Source organism: Megalops cyprinoides, chromosome 5, assembly GCF_013368585.1.
Source record: "Megalops cyprinoides isolate fMegCyp1 chromosome 5, fMegCyp1.pri, whole genome shotgun sequence".
Taxonomy (NCBI): domain Eukaryota; kingdom Metazoa; phylum Chordata; class Actinopteri; order Elopiformes; family Megalopidae; genus Megalops; species Megalops cyprinoides.
The window spans coordinates 16,872,886-16,891,938 of NC_050587.1; the positions used below are offsets into that span (position 1 = coordinate 16,872,886).

At 41.4% G+C, this 19,053-nt stretch overlaps 1 protein-coding gene across 3 annotated transcripts in view; it reads right to left on the reverse strand.

Moving 5' to 3' along the window:
* apc (APC regulator of WNT signaling pathway) overlaps positions 1-17,233 on the reverse strand; it is a 43,251-nt gene extending 26,018 nt beyond the window's left edge. For 2 of the 3 annotated variants that reach the window (XM_036528293.1, XM_036528291.1), the window contains exons 1-2: positions 8,469-8,540; positions 3,037-3,189 (exon numbers count right to left, since the gene is read on the reverse strand). In XM_036528293.1, the coding sequence (XP_036384186.1) occupies positions 3,037-3,171 (135 nt within the window). In that variant the 5' untranslated portion in view covers positions 3,172-3,189; positions 8,469-8,540. Of the gene's footprint in view, positions 1-3,036; positions 3,190-8,468; positions 8,541-17,021 lie in introns of those variants that run through there. The other variant, XM_036528292.1, reaches the window with a different exon arrangement.
* Positions 17,234-19,053: the final 1,820 nt, after the last annotated feature.

A 19,053-nucleotide genomic window follows, 5' to 3' on the forward strand; every position in this document is an offset into this window, starting at 1 on the left:
CATCCCATTATCAGGCCCCCACTCAAAAAAATAAAACCAAAGCGGTTTTTCCTGCCGCCGCAGCAGGGGGTGACAGCACTTGGCTGAAATGTCTGGATTTGGTGCCAGGCCCCCTTTATCATAAAGCAACTACAGAGGAAGGGGGGGGGGGGGGGGGGGGGGAGAGATCATGCAATACATCTTCAAAAACTACATATTAAGGAGGGACGTGCAATATTGCTGCAAAGGGCACAGTCACACAAGTGGAAGCCAATGAATAATACATAATTTATTAGCAGTCCCTTTCTCATTTCCGATAGGCGCTTGCTTTCAGCTGCCAATACAAGATCAAAAATACCGTAACATGTACGCATTATAAATACCAGCTAACAGAACACTGGACCATTGGAAATGCAGAAAATATCATTTAGACATGCATGTATTTCACAGGAATTATATTAATTCTCCAGTATTTTTGGAATGAAGTTTAAGGAACGTGTAGGTCAGAATAAAAATGGTGACAGGGTGTGACCTCTCTTGGTACGCTTCTCTAATCTGCAATACTTATTTTTCATTCCCATTGTCCCTGTGTTAAGTTCTAACTCACAATCAAATCAGTTTCTGTAACAAGCTGGATGCCCATTTGGTCTGCAAAGGACAATGCAGACGTTTCTAATCTGAGCTCTAATACACTCAACTGCACTACGTCCAAGCCACGTGTGTAGCAATTAGGCAGACTAATTCAATAACTAATGCCGTGCTTTTTACAGATGCTAGCCAAATCATTAAATGTCAGTCATGAATGCCAAACAATGTTGATTTATTTCACTGACATTTTATCAGTTGCTTCCCTTGCTTATGATTACATGATACTACTAAATGCTTCTTTTATGTATTTTATCACATTAGCAACCTAAACCTACATATATACAATAGTGAGAGTTGAGTGAAAACATTGTGGGCTTTACAGGAGATATAATTTAGGCATTGTCTTCAGCACACCATGTCTTATAAAAGGTTTCCTTGACTCAAATCCTTATGAAAATAAAAAAAAATAAAAGGACTAACCATCTTGCCCCACAAATGTGTAGCCTGGCAATGACTACACTCATCTTCAGGATGTCATGGCAGACTGAGAAAGGACTTTCTCTCTCCCACGTTTTTCTATTCTCCACAGGAACAAACAAAAAGGGCCGATTGTGCAAGGCCTCTGACAAGTCCAGGTTTCTGGTGCCATCCTTCGCTGCCCTTTCCCTTTTTCCTCGGTGACTAAGCAGGCAGATGGAACACATCTGGTTTGCCTGAAAACATTCACCCCAGTAGCAGTCTTCAGGTCAGAATTATTTATAGGTTGTTTATAGGTGAGTGAAGAAAGCAGTTTCAACTGCGCAAAACAATGCATTTGCAAAGGACTGAGGAAAAAGATGCCTGAAAACCCTGTAAAATGGAAACGTTTCTGAAAGACTTTGTACGAACCTTTTGGGTGACGTGCTATAGAGTAGAAATATCCTGATCGTCTAAGCGTTCTTTTGAATGCTGCCCAGGAAAGTTAGGCTTTAAATGCCTCTTTTGCTTCCGTCAGGCAGATCGCTGCCAAGTCAGGTCTAATTACTGACCACCCAGCCTGGTTGGCACTCTCAAACCAGTAAAGACCTTCTGAGCTGGCAGTAAGCAGGCCCTGACCAGGGTCAAAATGCCAGTGTGTAAAGAGATTTATGTCCATCCCAGCATACTGCCAGAAGCTTTTTTTTTTTTATTGCTCACTCCCACTTTCATATCCAAGTTACATCATCACCTTCTTTCTCACATCCTTCAGTAAAAAAAAAAAATCATACCCCTAACTACCACATATTGGCTGTTTATTCTGTACAGCAGAAAGGCATACAGCCAAATGATACAGTGCCTCATATTTGTAAGCCAAAATGTGGACCAATTTCAGACATTCCATACAAAAGCCGAAGTGCTGGCTGACATACTGTTGGAATTGGGGAAGACTAATTGAGACGCACTTCACCTCTAGTGGCTCAGTCTGCTGAGATGAATTCTACAACAGGAATTTCTGTCTTTCAAAGGGAAGCGTAAGTGAAGGACAAGCTTACTACAACCATCACTTCAACTGATCTGGAGGTGCAGGTTAAGAACAGCCTCTATTCCCCCTAAAATTAGGCAGTGCATAGCCTTTCACAGCATTTAGTGCATGCAATTCAATCGTAATTTAATAAGAACCATGGAAGGAATTTAAAGACGCCTGATATTTTGTGGTGCACAAAAGACTGTCGTCGACAGTTATTAGGTGCATTCAAATTCATATTTAACAAAAAGAAAAGACTGTGACTAAATAACCTTGAGCGTAAACAAATTCTGAAATCCGGCCAAAACAAAATATCTCTGCAGGTTGGTGTCATCACTTCTGCGTGTTCTCAGCCATTTCAAATGGGGTTCTCTTAAAGTTACATAATGCATTTATCAACTCCAGGAGACAAGATAATAAAGCTAGCAATGCTTAACCCATGGCTGATGACCAACCTTGATAAATGCTTCCTTCCTTCATAATAATGAACTATTGTTCTGTATCTTTCTTTCATGCTCTGTCCATTTAAAGAAGAGCAGGACAAATACATTAATGCATGCTGCTGTTGCTAGCTACATCTGTCAGTTTTTGTGATTCACCCAGTACAATTAAGGGTTAGTCTGAGCCAAAAGCTCACATTAACAAGAGACAGACTAATCTTAAAGACATTAACGCTGACTAAAGAGGTTTTCTATTTATTTTTCACAAGTCTTAAGACCTGATCCCCTCAATAAGCAAAGACACTGATTCCCGCCAGTCCATGTCTCCCAGAGCCTACAGAACTAAATACTGCCTGTCCCAAAGGGAGACATTCCAGTCTCCATCTGCCCGTCTTACAAGGTTATGACAAACTTGTCAACCTTGGATGACTAAGAGAAGAACTAAATAAGCTGTTTCTTTAGCTTGCCCTAATTCAGATTTGACTTCATTCCTACCAATGCAGTGAATGACAGCCGATGCAAAAACAGCATGTTTCATTGGCTGACCTTCATATTAGAGGCTTCCGTCTCGAGTTTGGTCAGGTGATTGGAGTTGTCCTCTAGCTCCTGCCGCAGGTTGGAGTTCTCCATCTTCAGTGCCTCCACTTGCTTCAGCAGCTGATCGTAAGAAGCTGCAGCCATCTTGGACTACCTCTTGACCTGAAATTGCAGAGATTAAAATCTGTTATCACCTCAAACCGCACCCCACCCTAAAACAAAAATAAACTGTACCTCGGGGTACCTAAAAATTAAAGGGAAATGTCTGAAATACATTCAAGTTAATATGCAAGAAGCTTAGCATTATCTATTTGAAGAACCAATCAGTTCACAAGAGAATGCTCCATGATACTTTCAGATGACCGAATCATTACTCAAAGCAAAAAAATCACTGGGAAAGTAGGCTATGTGCAGGCAAAGTAGGTTTACAGGAAAATAAATGTTTCAAATGGCTCCAGGGATCAGAACAATGTTTAAAAGCTTTTCTTTAAACCATAGAATGAGTTTTTCAATCATTTATGGCTGGTTTGCTTCCCTTGCGGTAATGTTAAATATTTTATTTGAATTAGTCCATCTCAAAATGTCACCGTTAGTGGCAAAATAAAGTTAATGGAGCACACCTAGCCTACATAGCACCTACAAGACTGCTGTGATTCTTAATACATACATGCATACATAAATGCCGACTGCTTAGGCCCTTGCAATTCATTCAATAAGGATGGTTAAAACCATTAGAAACATTCAGCCAATTCAAAGACGTCTGCAATACTGGCCAGCCCACCACAAAAAAATCAGCAAACAGCGCTTCATCAAAACAAGACACCGTTGAAAAATCAGAAAAGCAAAACAGCATGAAGACAAATGTACTTGCAGCACACTATGCAAGCATGCAAGTGGTTCTATGCTTAACTTGACAGGATACTTCAGTCCATCGAGAGGATAAACAATAGCCTATCATTCCCAAGAATCCCTACTACGGTACAAGCACACCCCTCAGTAGACACTGGGCGCAGTCGGGACCCAAATGCAACACCCAGAAAACACAGACAAAACAAGAACCCCTCCTTCATGCAGCAGATGTTCATTGGCAATAAATTGGTAGACCTATGGGGATTGGGGTGTAGTAAAGCAATGGTGCCTGACATTTCCATCCACTGAAAATTACAACACCCAATCGCCTGAGTGTTCATCAATCACTCCAAGATGGTTGAAAACCACAAAAATGCATTTCCGTTAATGAATACAATCTATCTTCAGAATGGCTGCCAGTGACATACACACTGCTGTGCGACATACTAGGACACCCTCCTTTGGAATTCAGTTATTTCAATACCTGTGTAAACTCACATTTGACCTTCTTGAAAAATTTCCTCACTACTACAGTGTACGCAATCAATATTACTTAGAATGACTTTGCAAAAAAAAAAATGCAAAGCTGACTCATTTCCAAATTTAAATTGCATTACATAAGGACTGACATTCTGATCTTTGGCAGACACTGACTGATGTTCATTTAAAGATTAATACAAGGTTATGCAGTATTTGGCATCAAGTCCCGAAGGAAGGTCTGGCTGCACTGACATGGAAAGAGCCGACCTCTCAGCTAATCAGAGGGAGAATGGCGAGGAATGCGTGATATGAAAAGACAAATCGTTTTGGAAGGGAGAAGTAGCTACTTATTGTTTTTGGTGATACCTTCCACTGTGTCAGGCACTAAAACAACAGGGCACCTTCACCAGTTGTTATGCAGTGCTACTAAATACAGCATGTAGATAAGGTGTTACTGGTTACTTACATCCACCGCAAAAAAGATAACTGAAAAAACAGGATTACTTTGTCATCTTAAATTAAAATTACGACAAACTGAAATTCTAGCTGTCGTCCGCGATTAAAACTGGCGTTGCCAATCAACGCTGAAAGAGAAATGCTTCACACTGTACAACATTTAACCAATTATGAGGAGCGCTCATGAGGTCGTCAGCTGTTAGCTGGCTGATGTAAATATGCTTTAATTAACCTTGAAACGACACTTCCATTGTGTGCATTCAGACCATATGAATTCTGAATAACATATTAACACAGCGTTGGCTTATATCCAATCATAATTGTCCTTTTTCGCTACTGGCAAATGACACTGGAGTATTACCAGTATATAAAGACCCCCCCCTAGACTTTCTTTGGAAGAGGAAGGAAGCACAATTCTATCACTACAGGAAAGTACTGTATGCTGGCAGGAATGTATGTAAATGGCAGGAATTCCGGATGAGCATTTTGTGAATATCTGAGACACAAAAAAGAGTGGGAATTCATTCTTTCATTATGTTCAAGAGAGAAAAAAAAAACAGGTAGTGGTGGAAACACTGTTCCAGGAAGCAGGCCTGATGGAGCCTATTCCTGGATTGAAAGGCATTGTCATTAACCAGAGTGCTTTTCAATTAATGAACAATCCCTATTGTTTCTCCCTTCTCCTTTATGTCGAGAAATGTCATTTGCTTTGGCCAAAACAAAGCCATCAGCTTTCAGCATGAAAAGAATCATCCATCGGAAAAAAAAATTCAGCTTCAATTTCTATACACCTCTTAAATAAGATCATACATGAACTCCTCTTGCACAAATTCTCCGCAAACCTTGGAGTACTTACAATGCAACACTCAGCATTCCAGAATAAAAAGTCAAGGAAGGCCGAATTCCTTCCCTTGACAGCAGGTTTTTGAGTCTGAATTTTTAGTGTAAATGAATGCAGAGCAACAACACGCTTTACTGCACTTATGGCCACCCCCACCCTCTGCAGTATCTCAAAAAACTGGGGGAAATGGGGGTGGCAGTGGGATCAGATGGGGGTCCCAAATTCATCACAGGCGGGACACCGCACCAACCCCCACCACCAGCTGATCACTGCCGCAGGGGCATTTGGCCCGCCGATAGGGCCTGCCAACTGGGAGCCCTGCACGCTCCCCTCCCACCAAATGACACCGCATTGATTTCGCGCCGTCCCAGCGGATGGGTTCAGAAACTAAACCCACAGTCAATTAGGCATGGCCGAACTGCATCTCAATTATAAATCACGAGTCCCCACGCCTAGTAGAATGCTGCGTGCTCCTGAGGCGGCGCATTCAGCAAACAGCATTCCCGTATCACCCCCGACGTCCTTTCATAGTGCTGATGGGGACAGGATCCAGCGGCAGCGCTGCGCTTTTTGTTTTTTGCCACGGCCGTCCCAACACCGAGCGGTATCGCTGCAGTGTGTAAAAAGCCTTCTAAGCAAAATGCTGCGCCCCCTGATCGGTTCTGCTTACGAATGAGAAAGCACAGAGTCGCCCACACCCCCCCCCCCCAAAAAAAGCTGTCCGTGCGTTCAAGGTGTTCAGGTACTGCACCGCCGCAGAGAACCCGACTGGTGCATTGGCCGGCTCTACGGCCATTTTTAAATGAGCCTCGATGACCTTTTCAGATGGTTCCGTGATGAACGAGAGAGCAGGTCACCTCTCATCTGTCATCTGTCTGATTCAGTGCGTCTCTGGACAGTTCGCAGGTCTCAGTGATTAATTTGGACATCACTACATGTGCCACAATTATACACATAATGGACGACTGAGGCTCTACAGTCGTTTGAATTACAGCATTAACTACAAAATGCTTTCAAATTACACGTTTGTCAGGGCAATGTTGACAGAAAAGTTTTACTATGAATGCTTTTTACACATACAAAAATTGCATTTTAAACCCAGCAAGACACAACACGCACTGCAATTCTGAGTAACAGAATCAGTCATTATTTAGAAGATGGGCACACCCCCTTCTGTATATAGAGGCTGCCAATGAGATCCCAGAACGACAGACAAACATGACATTGGGCAATAAGTACACTTTCAAAAATGCAGACACATGCATATATAATGCTATTTCTCTCTTAGCCATTAAGCACTGTTAAGAATTCCCACACCAGCTGCTACATGCGATTAAGCCGTTTTACTGCAGTGGCGTTTAGGCTTAACCGCAGATAACACTGAAATACAGCATAGTGAATTCTACATATTCAATGTTGAATTTTTGTGGGGAAACAAGAGGAACATCAGCATTTCTGCCTTAAAACATACTGACCCAATTTCACTGCTTTAACTCTAATTTCGCCCTAAAGAGATGTCATAGATGGCATACTGAACTGACAGAAAAATCACCGTTATTTCATTCAACTGTCATTAAGATTCATGGGCTCATTCTGAAGGCATGTTAGCTGAGGTCAGCTGTGTGATGATAAAAATTGATCCAGAAGTGTGACCAGCTGCATCACTGAACTAGGTGAAACACAGTGACTGCATTAAAGACACGGCCAAGAAGACACAGCTAGTCCATTATATAGGCGGAGCTAATATATCCTTTCAAAACAATGACAAACATCTTAAAACCAACATAATTTAAAAAGCAAACTGTCATCTGGAGCATTTGAAGAGTCAACATTTCTGCCAACAAAAGGGTTTGAGGGAGAGAGAATGAGAACGACATTGAGGAGAAGGACCATTTCATAAATAATTTATCAAGACTCCCCAAAAATAGCTAATCCGGGTACAGCATTACAGTTTTAGGATTTTTTTCTTTTACAGTAGGTGAAAAACAAGACAGGTGGCGTTTGTCCAGTGCAAATGATCTGTCAACACCCTACTGCTACTTCTGTGCCACTGCCCCACCGACGCACTCCCCTGCTTAAAAAGGTTTCCATCCTGTCACAAAAAACCCCAAAGCCCTTTCAAATTAAGATCTGCGCCCAGCAAAGAGGGCGATGTGCACAGCCGGTTCCACAGCAGCCAGCCCCTGACCGAAAACCCCTGCAGTCAGCTGCAAACCGGCCACGGCGCTTCTCTGACACCACAAAGACACAGTAGGCAACCACTTATTCGCATTCAGTCGCGGCAGCCCGCAGACGCGAACGCCCCGCAGCACAATTTCGCCCGGGATTAAGGACGTTATTGTGGACAAAGGGACGGACAAATAGCCCGTGATTTGAACAGCCCTCCAGTGAAAAGGCAACATGGTTACATCCCAGGTCTGCTTTGTTTCAGCACTCCCTCCGGCCAAGCGTAACCAGACAAGCTCCAATCTACCTTAACACAGATATCACCAGTAATATCATATGCCTTAAACACACTTCCCTTTTCTTGTAGTATATGCCACATTTTTCTCCCTCATGCACAATGCATCCTTTTTCCACAGCACTTGCTTCCCGTGGATAAAGAGAGCATAGATACAGGCACATCCCCCCACACCCTCCCCTATGCCTCATTCACTACCCATGAAAACAAAAGGCTTAGCTGTGCAGCCCCAGCCATTCAGATACATTTGCAATTATTTCAGCTTCAGCCCCTGTAAAATCGCTCCCGAGCCTGTGAGCCCCGCTAGGTAAGAAACAAGCCTTTTTGTTTCCCTTTTAAAACCTGCAAACCTACCCCATTTCGATACCAGTGTCAGCCTCCATTCCACCTCCCCTTCACTGTGTCAGAGCGCAGGCATATCCAGCCATTCCAGTCACATGGCCGTGCTCTGGGCCAATCGGACGCCGGGGCAACCCTGCTACATGGCGCAGTGGTCGATGTGCACTGGCCTGCTTCCAGCCGATTACACAGCTGCTTCCCATAGTCAATTAAATCTGTGTGTGGGAGTGGTGAGGGGGTACGTGCTCTCGCAGATCACTGGTGCTCAGGCTACCGGTCCGGACTGCTCCAAGGGCACGTCACGGACGCACCAAAAAACCAAAAAAAGAAAAAAGAAGGGGAAAAAAAAAAAAAAAAAAAAAACACCGGCTACCCAAACTGCCCCATCTGAAAGGGAAGCAGCCCTGGGCTGTGGATATGGCCCTCCGCTTCCATTAGCGAACACCAACCATTCATGCCGTCCACACTGAAGGCACAGACTCTTTCCTTGTGAGGTCAAATTCCCCATAACAAAGGGAAGACGACCATTTTTCATACAATGGCCGCATGTGAGCAGAAAGGAGGAGGGAAGAGGGAAAAAAAATGAATGAATGCCCGGGGGAGATTCTTGGTTTTAAAGCAGGTGGTGGATTAGGACATCTGGGTAGATCAGAACTAGGCCTATATTGTAGATCACAGCTGCAGCCAAGTGCCAGATGTTATCAGACAAGTAGGTACCCTGCCTGTGGTGAGAGAATGGAAAATCTACTCATGAAATTCCATGCATCAGCAAAAACAAACCAATGTTATTCAGACAGTGACTGAAATCACAAAAACTGTACTGTACATTGTAAATGGAGTGCTCTGCAGCTGTAGTTATTGACTTTCATTTAGTCAAAGCTGGGAAGTTATGGGAGTGTATATTCACAGAAGGTTAATTGCAAAAATACATAGATTTGGATTAGAGTGCACCGTTCACCATGTAAGTTCAGCTCCATTTCCTTACCTGTTACTAAATTTTGCAGTGCAAATGGATGGAGGCAGTTGTGTGCCCACCTACTTCCAGCACCTTTCCACAGTCAAATCTCTGCCCTAGAGTGTAGTGAATTCTAAACTATGGGTCACACATTTGTCCACAGTGTCTTCATATGCCCAAGAAGTTTCACTAACCTACAGCAGGAACATTAGCTAGTGCGGTGTGTGCTGCTAACATGGGCTGGAGCAATGGATTGTGCCATAAAGGGAATCTTGCATTTGAATTTGCAGACTAGTAACATACATTCACAATTGCATCTTAAATGCAAATGTAGTTGCTAGGGATGTAATGATACCAAAAACTCACGGTAAGATAACACCATGAAAAAACTGCCTCAACATGAGAGTCTATCAGAGAGTTCTGGGCGATTTTCAACCAGACTGAAATCGCCCGAAAGGGGCGGTACTCCACGGACACGACTTGACGCTGATTGGACTATGATATTCAGAGGCAGGACAAACTGTCTAGAACAGTCACAGCTAGCGTAACATTGTGGTAGAATGTGATAGAAAAATTCCCTCCCTTTCCCCCTTTGGTGGTGCATCGCCCGACTGCCCTAAGGAGCAAACCACCCCTTGTACAATTGCAAAACAAAAACAATACAATTTTCGACAAGGAGAGATAGTAGAATGCAGCTATACTAGCGAAATAACCATGTAGTATCCTGGTAGATTTCGTCACAGTCCCACGACGGTATCGAGACATTTTTTATCATGATATCACGAAATTCAATATATCGTTACATCCCTAGCAATTGCACATTACTAATACGCGTGTTACAGGACCAAAACAGTGAGGGCGGAGAGACTGTGTGAATGTAAAGCCGACAAAGATAAAGATACCCGATAAATTGCATAAATTGCAAAGAGTAGCTCTTTTTAAATGACTATTTCAAGTCATTTATTGATTGCTTTCCTAGAGACTGCAAGGACCTGAAATAAACATTCAAACATTTGTTGACTTTGCATTTCATAGTCATAAGCAGGTCTGCAGGCTTTTAAGGACAGAGAACAGACCCAAAAAAAAAAAGAAGAGTTAAGAACTGTGGCTGAATCTCACAGCTTACATCACTTTCACTCTACTTTAGTAACAACACACAGATCAACAGAGCAGTTCCTCTAAAAAAAAACAGTGGAATAAACTCCATAAATTCTGGAAATTCAGAGACCCCTTCTCTGATATAAATGCAAAACATCACTGGGAGTCTGCATTCCAAAGACAGTGTAAATTCCTAATGAATCAACTGATTATACACACAAGTTCACCGACCACTTATCTGAATGGTCTCTTGCACTGACCTTTAACCTCAGATGACAGTCTTATAACCTGCCAGGGGTGGAGTGATACAGCTTTCCATGTAATCCATATGCCATCTAATTTTCTTGATAAGGATATCAAACACAGTCAGGGTCAACATTGCAAGTATTTGTAAGGGCTGCCGTATGGCATGACATTGAAAAAAAAATCAACATAGTTTAATAAAGAATGTAGAATGCATTATTTAAGTTAAGTTTAATGTTTAATTTTATAGGGACCTCAGAGTATTTGTGTGACTTTTCCAAACTTCAGTAAACTTCACAAATGATAGCCTTTTTTCCAAAGTCAAACAACTGAAAACAAAGACCTATGCATTTTGATGCTAAAATGATGCTTTAAAAAGATCCAAGTCCTTTATTGTATAACCAAAGCTGCAAAGTCCAGTATGAAAGAACATCAATGGCTGGCTTATTCTGTATTCACATGAGGAAATCTGAAGGTGACAATTACTCATAAGCAAGAGAAGTGAAATTTTTTTCTTCAATTTTATCTTCGAAACAACCTTAAGCCTTGCTATTTCTGTTCAGGGGCAGAACTTCTTTCGGTTTAAGACTACACTTTAATGTGTTAGCCCACTGCACTGCCACAACGAATACCCTTTTGCGAAACTGATTTTGTTTATAACTTTTTTATTCCCAGTGAGTGAACCTTGGAGAATGCTCTGCACTGCATTTCCACCACATGAGCATATCCTTGCGCATGCCAAGAGGTAGCTCTGCAGAACAAACAGCAATGTCACCTCTAATGTCATCAGACTGGGAGCAGACAGGTGCAAAGTGCAAAAACCTCCTCTGTTTTTGTATTCTTCCACACAGGTCCAGGGTACCATAGAACAGAAGAAATTACTGCTACATTCACCAGATACTCATGTGGTCTTATACTCACACTCAGTTTTTCCCCACACATGGAGTTATACATATACAGAATAGCCTATCAGGATTCACAATAGAATCACAGATCCTCACAGTTTTCAAGGATGGGCCTGTTAATTCCAGACAGTCTACAGACTATAGGAAAATGGGCTTTAATGTCCTGTTCTCCTCTAAACTGTACGTCAATGAAAGCTGCAGTTTGGCTAGGCGCATTGTGCTGAGTAAACAGGGAAACGATACACTATTTTAAAAGCAATTTGATGTAGAATAAACGCATAATGTTTTGTTATCAATCAAAAGGTTATTGATAATTATCCATTATTTTGAATATGGCCATGCCTTATAAGCTGCACTGTTGTATGCCAGATCTCAGCTGTACAATCCTCATGTCCAGCCCCATGTTCATTTCTCAGGGAATTATGTAGTGAAAGATGTACCTAATTCCCAACTGATTTTGTACATTTTGTTTTACATTACATCTTTAAATTTTCTTAAAAGCTGTCAGTAAGGTGCAAATGTCCACTTTATATCATTGATGTGCAGCAGAAGTTCAGAGCTCCCTTAGCACCAGAATACAATCAGCATCCAGAAAGGGGTTGGACTGACCTGACTATGCTGTCAAATCATTATTCTCACTCACAAAGGTAATACCTCGGAAATTTTATAGAACATATCAAATTATACATTTTGACCAAGGTGACCCTTTGCCATCCCGATTTCTTTCTATAATAGGGCTGTACAGTGTGGCAGATGTAGCCTATTTTTGTAACGCTTATTCATGGTCAGAATCAAATGCTGCTGATGGGGTATTTATTTGACCATGCAACTACAGTTCGTCACCCAAAGAAAAATCAATGCCTCTGAAGAAACACTATTCGATGTTTGTCACCATCACCTCTCTTTTCCCATCCTCACACTGCCAACATCATAATCTGCAACAATAACAATTAAATCTTAAAATAAACCATCCTTTAAACTATCAACTTGAGTATGACTGATATATCTGTGAATGGGTCAGTGGAAACAATGCAAACAAAGCCTAACTGCACAGTTAGCTGGCTGAAAAACATGAATAACTGACTCTTGTTCCGTAGGGTTACAAGTAAGCAGAGTAAATGTCAAATTACAGTCAGCAACTTGGCTTGTTTAAGAAATGCATTTTCAAAAATGTGTACAAATGGAAGATGTTTACTCTTTAATTGAAACAATCTTATGATCCCTGTTTCAAGAAGGTGCCAGTCCAAAAAAGCTTTAGCCTTTGCTCTGGGAATAATGCTTATGTTAAAATGCATCAGTAAGTCAGCAAAAACATACAATCTTAGAGAGAGGATGAATGTTAACTACAGTACCACTGATGTAAATTCTGGATACTACTTTATCTCAGACCTTTAAAGGAAATTTGTCTTGTGTCTAAAAATGAAATTATATTGCTACCGAAACCTCAAGAAGAAAATTTCCTCTCACGCAGTGCTTCAGTGTTTAATGTTTCAGTTAAAGGGCTGTCAAGTTCTCAATTATAACCTTAGCCAACTATGAATAAAGGTGTCTATGAAACAGCTTCTTTAAGTGTTAAATCATACTTCAAGTACTGCAGCTTTTTATGCAAGACCCTGAATGGACTGCCTGTATCAGAGAGAAAAAAATGTCCTGAATATAAACTTTTTTCATGCAAATAAGGCTGCTTCTGAAAGGCTGAAGAGGCAGGCACTGGCAGAGCTCCTTGCTGACTACACTTTGCGTCGTTGTCCTTTTCTGAAATTTCTCACACGTTTCCCAATTTATGTGGGAAAATGTTTTGTGGATCCTGTCCAGGGCTTAAGTTCCTGGCAACGGGACACAGACATTTAAAGGTTGTGAAATACTTTCAACAGACACTTCGTTGCAAGCCCCATTCTTCTCCTGCTACCGGGGGTGTGCGTGTGTGGCAAGGGGGGGGTGTTGGGGGGGCAGCTGTTAAACTGTTTTCAACTGAGGGAAAAAAGTATCAGTGGCGCTTTGTTTTAGATTCATCCGGCATATTCTGAAGTCCATTCTACAGCAAAATATTTAAGTGGAATTCATTGTATCTTTTTCACATTTAATTTTTCTTTCACATTGACACCATATCGTTTTCGCCATGTAGAGTTGCACAGTGCCAAGGTATGAAGTTTAACAATCATTTCATCAGAAAGAATGCAACTGGCAATGCAAAGAACAATATTGTCACAGCAGCATGAAATGTCCTTTCAAGAAAAAGATTACATGACATAAATGCCATCTTTGGCATTGGGCATAAATGCTACAAAAATGTTCTGGCCTGTCTTATGTTTAAAATACTTTAAACAGAAAATTCCCTAGTCTCCAAGCATACAGACAACATTAAAACTAAAAGAACCTGAAAAATCTGTTAAAAATCCACTAGCTAGACAGTGAACATGGGAGTCATTTGTCTCCTACATGTAAACACAAGGTGCTAAAAGCTCATACACAGACTTGCTATAGGATTTGGGGAATGTTCACTCTTTCGGGCTGTGTTGCCCTAATGTCTCTTTCTCATATTTTTTATCACACTGATTGCTACCTTGCTGGTAGTTAGTATGCCACACCATAAGCCAAAATTTTTCTTAAGTTTTGCATTCTATGGTAACAGGCACCTATGCCAGTCTGAGCAACCCTCTCTCTCTCGTGGCTGAAAGGGACTAGTTAATTTACATAAAATTATTTCAGACAGGCATATTTCAGAAACAAGCACAGGTTATTGTCTAATCAGCTTAAATACTTTTACATTATGATGTGGGGAGGAAGTTTTCAAGACAATTGTAGAGGATTTTCTTCAAAGAAAGGACAAGGAGAAAAAAAAAAAAATCAGATCTCTTCTTTGTGGCTACCGTTAAGCTCATCACAGGCCAGGGACATTATAGAGAAAGAAAGCTATGACACATGTCCTGTCTAAGAGACCTCACTTGCCTGGCACAAAAATGATCTGATCAAAGTTAAGTCCCTGAACTGGAAATCCTTGACATGCAGCATCCACAAAAATATGGGAGTTTTAAATAACACTACGATTAAAATCATGCATTAAACCAATTAGAATTTAAATGGATGGAAGACCATAATGAGAGGGTGCAAAATTCACTCATACAGGTCAGATATGCCATTGTGATAATGTAACTTCTCCACTGTTCAAGCTTTCACACTGCCCTTCTGTTGGAACTGTGCCTATGTTGAAATGAATTACATTTTAACAAAGTTCACAACATTCCTTGTGAATTGAATGGGCTTATTACCAAGAGCCTCAAAGATTGAGTTGAAAACGTGGAAATTTAATTGTAAGTAGAGGGAAAAAGGTGTTTATTTGGTAAAAGATGAGCTATGCATCTTTGACGAAATATCTGTACAATGCAGCATAACTTGACGTATTTATGTTCAATAAAACATACCTCAATGTGCCAGTTAGTTTGCTTCTTTATCAGTTCAGACCTGAATTTCAACTTTCATTTTTCACTATTCTTTGATTTTGATTCAAATTGTTGAAATCACTACTTTATACAGGATTACATTTTAAACTACCAATATGTTCATCCTGGAATGCAAATAACAAGGTGCTCACTATTTAGATATTCTATACACATGAAAAGGCCCCTGCTGTATTTTATAAAATACATATATAATTATGTATTTGGAATGTGATCTGTCTATAAGGAGAATTTAAAAGTAGCATGATTTTCAGTTAATATTGCTAATTTCAGAATAGACACAATAGTAATAAAAAAATAACTGAGCACTTCACAAAAAGTGTTTTTTTTTATCTTCAGTAGCAGTATTTATTGAATGCAGGAGAAAAGTTCACAATATGCCTTACTGTTGGTTAAACTTACTTAAGTCTTTCTGGCAACCTCACTTAAAACTCAAATTCTCTCTTTATCTGCTAAATTTCAAAAAAATATTATGCCTCAAAATCAATGAATTTTGCCCTCCGCCTCCATAAAACCATGCCTCTTAACCAAAGGAGGAATCAATATGGTGCACAACCAACGTGACCCATCTACTTCTTATTAAGCAACGTTGATGATTACAACTACTGCCTGAAATTATACTAATAGATCATAACCCCGTAGTTTTACTTAAATTGCTAACTGTAATTTTTCCACACATTTTCACATCGCAATTTTCCACAGCAACAATAAGCGAGAGACATGCCAGAAGCAGCACTAAACATGGACAATGAGTAAGAAATAATTTGTTTCATTTATATAAAAAGCGGGAGCAGGACACGTGGGAACATGTTCAGTTTAAAAATCGGATTTACTTGTTGTTCAGAGAAATGTGGCTACTCCCTACCCCGCTTGTGATGTCTCAAAAACATTCGTACTATAATTTGAATCAACTTAATTTTAAAACCACATGTAAATTGTTGGGCGACGATAAGATACTTTAAGAAGCGACAATTACTTAAAGTAGATCAAGTTGTAAACAGTTGTTTAACTCGTTGTTGCCCCTTCAAGCTCTACCGAAGTTTAGAACTTCTTCAGTCAACAGCACTGTGACTAATTTTCTTTGGAATTTACTCCGACCTGCATAGCAACAGGCGGTAGTCGTTTCAATACTGAAATTCGCTTAAGAAAAGGGCTTGGAACCAGGGGGTTGTAAGCTCGTGTCCCTGTCGAGGCAGTATATTTGTACCCTAAGCCGGGTAGTCTACCACAGCTAAATGCTTCCGTAGGTAGCAAGCTACCTAAATGCCCGGCTGTAAAACAGGTAACTTAGAGGCTAACGTTAGCCATCCATCCAAGTACTACGTTTATTCGCTTCCCCAGAAATGTTATTTCATCGTTTACTGGGTAGGAATGTTTCAATCCAGAAAATGTTGGAGAGCTACCTAGTTATATTTTGACGATCTCTTGGATGAGCATTATCTTCACAACCAACCGGTTGACCAGCTGCAACAAGATCGCAGTTTATTGTCAGCTGGTTAGGTAAAAGTATAACGTTAACTTAGTCTACCTTGGTAGCTATCTAGTTTACATAATTTGGCTAACGTTACTTTGTAAAAATGTTAAAATAGTGAGCCCCAAAATAGTTAGCCAGCTAGCTGTCGAGCCTTTACTCGCTAAGCAGTTTAGCTAGCTTGAACTTGCTACAAAACAAGCGTATGGTGTACCTAACGCTAGTTTGCTTGCATAGCTAGATAACGTTAGCTAGCTAACGCTTGAAGGAAATCACAGTTGCATTAATCGTATGTGTGTACTCGTTGGGTGAGCTAGCCGGTATGCTGCCCAGATATCCTCACCGTGTTTGGACGCAATATACCCAGGTAGCTGCCTTTGCAACAGACAAAAAGACGAGCTAGGTAGCTTGCTAGCTAACATAGCTTAACTCGCTTACCTGAAACAACATTCACCCTTTCTGTGGTTCAGCGCACGTAATCCCAAGGGCAGCGGTCTGATCTAAACTTTCATCTGAATTTAAGAGGCCATCTCCCGCTTGCAGAACTTCTCCACCACCACGGTGAAACTTTTTTCCTTTGTGTCACCCTCCGTTTTTAACCCAAACCCCGTTCGCCTCTCTCCGCTACGCCATATTGTGTCCTATGTCAGAAGGCGCGCATGCTTGATGGCGTGCAGACGCCTGTGCGTTCCATTCTACTGTTCCAAAGGCACAACTAACGCGCAGGTCTAACCTGTGTGAAACCACCCGAGGGAATGGACTGACGATGCCGTAGAGATGGTCGGCACAAACAATGCAGATTACACTGCATTATTTTGAGTATGACAAGTAAGATCAAATGAAACACATCTCTCAGCCCTGTTAATGTCCCAAGAACTCACGTTTAAAAAAACATGACTGTTTAATGGCATCGATTTGTTAGCTAGTCTAACAATGCTATTGAGTATGTATTTAAAACCACCTATATAAATTAAACTGCAGACGAGCTCAAAAGCAAATTCTTTTCTTTTTTCTCAAAAGTCGTCTTACCCAAGCTGTATGTATTTTTCCCAGAACGAAAAAAACTTGCCTGCCCTCCAAGAAAGCATTGCATTGTATTATTGATTTGTATTAATACATTGATTCCGTTTACTCGCAAAGGAAGTCACTTCCTGAAAGATCGTAATCGACTGGTAGGCCTACGTTATCTGTGGGCAACCATTAGTCAGTCTACTGTTCCATAAGACGTATTTCAAGATTTGTTTAGATATTCGTTTTAAATAGTACATTACTGTTTGTTTTGTTTTTTGAACATGCGTTGGTTTAGTAGGCTGTTTTATAGGTACTTTGCTGTAACTGCTTTGCTATTCAGTGATCATTGCAATTCAGCCGGTCCTTCCCCTCGGAACACTTGTATCAGATAAGTGGCACTTTACTACCGGTGATGGGACTCAGCAGAAATAAAGTTATGTAAAATCATTTTCAACTGGAAATTGCACTGCGGTTTGGAATAAAAACCACCAAGTGCAATGGGTCTCCCTGACCAGAGTTAAGAAACACAGTACAGCATTGCATTGTGGTTTTGCGTGTTTTGGTAATTGACCACTAGAGGGAAAGCTTCTCTCAGATTTAACATTTCTTTCAATGCACTGGTACTTAATGACAAACTATAGTGACCGTAAACGTGGAATGGTACTGTAAACACTTATCAAACATCTACACTGATGTAGCTGAAGTATTGATTATCTACAGCATACGCTGCATAATTAGAATTAAAAAGTAAAAAAAAAGTCAAAATGAATGTAGCGAAGGGTGAGAGCAGTCACCCCGCCCGGCCTTGAACCTGGGTCTACGGGGTACCAAACATGCAACTTTGACCGCGACGCCAAAGAGCCAGGCTCGTTGGTATGGCAGTCAGAGCGCATACTCAACCGTAGTGACGGCACTCCGTCACACTGCCCTCCCCTTTGGGAAGCGCGCCCATGCGCTTCACACACCATGGCGTCCCTCACGCATTCTCGTGCCGTACTTCTCCCATCCCAGGGTGCCCCACTCACCAGTGCTTCACCCATCTCTGGGGTCCCTCACACCATGCTTCACCCATCTCTGGGGTCCTTCACACCGGGGTCAACCTAACCTGGGGGTCCCTCATACAGCTCACACACCAGGCATGCTTCCGATGGCCTCGCAGCCAGCCATCCCACTGCTGAAACCATTTGTAGCAAAGGGTGAGAGCAGTCACCCCGCCCGGCCTTGAACCTGGGTCTACGGGGTACCAAACATGCAACTTTGACCGCGACGCCAAAGAGCCAGGCTCGTTGGTATGGCAGTCAGAGCGCATACTCAACCGTAGTGACGGCACTCCGTCACAATGAAATACATTGCGGCAGTTCAGAATTATTGTTCAAATAGTTGTTAATTTGTGAGGGGTTAAATGTATTGAGAGATGCAAGTCAAATGTCAGAAGGCAGCTTGTCCCATCAGTATGGAA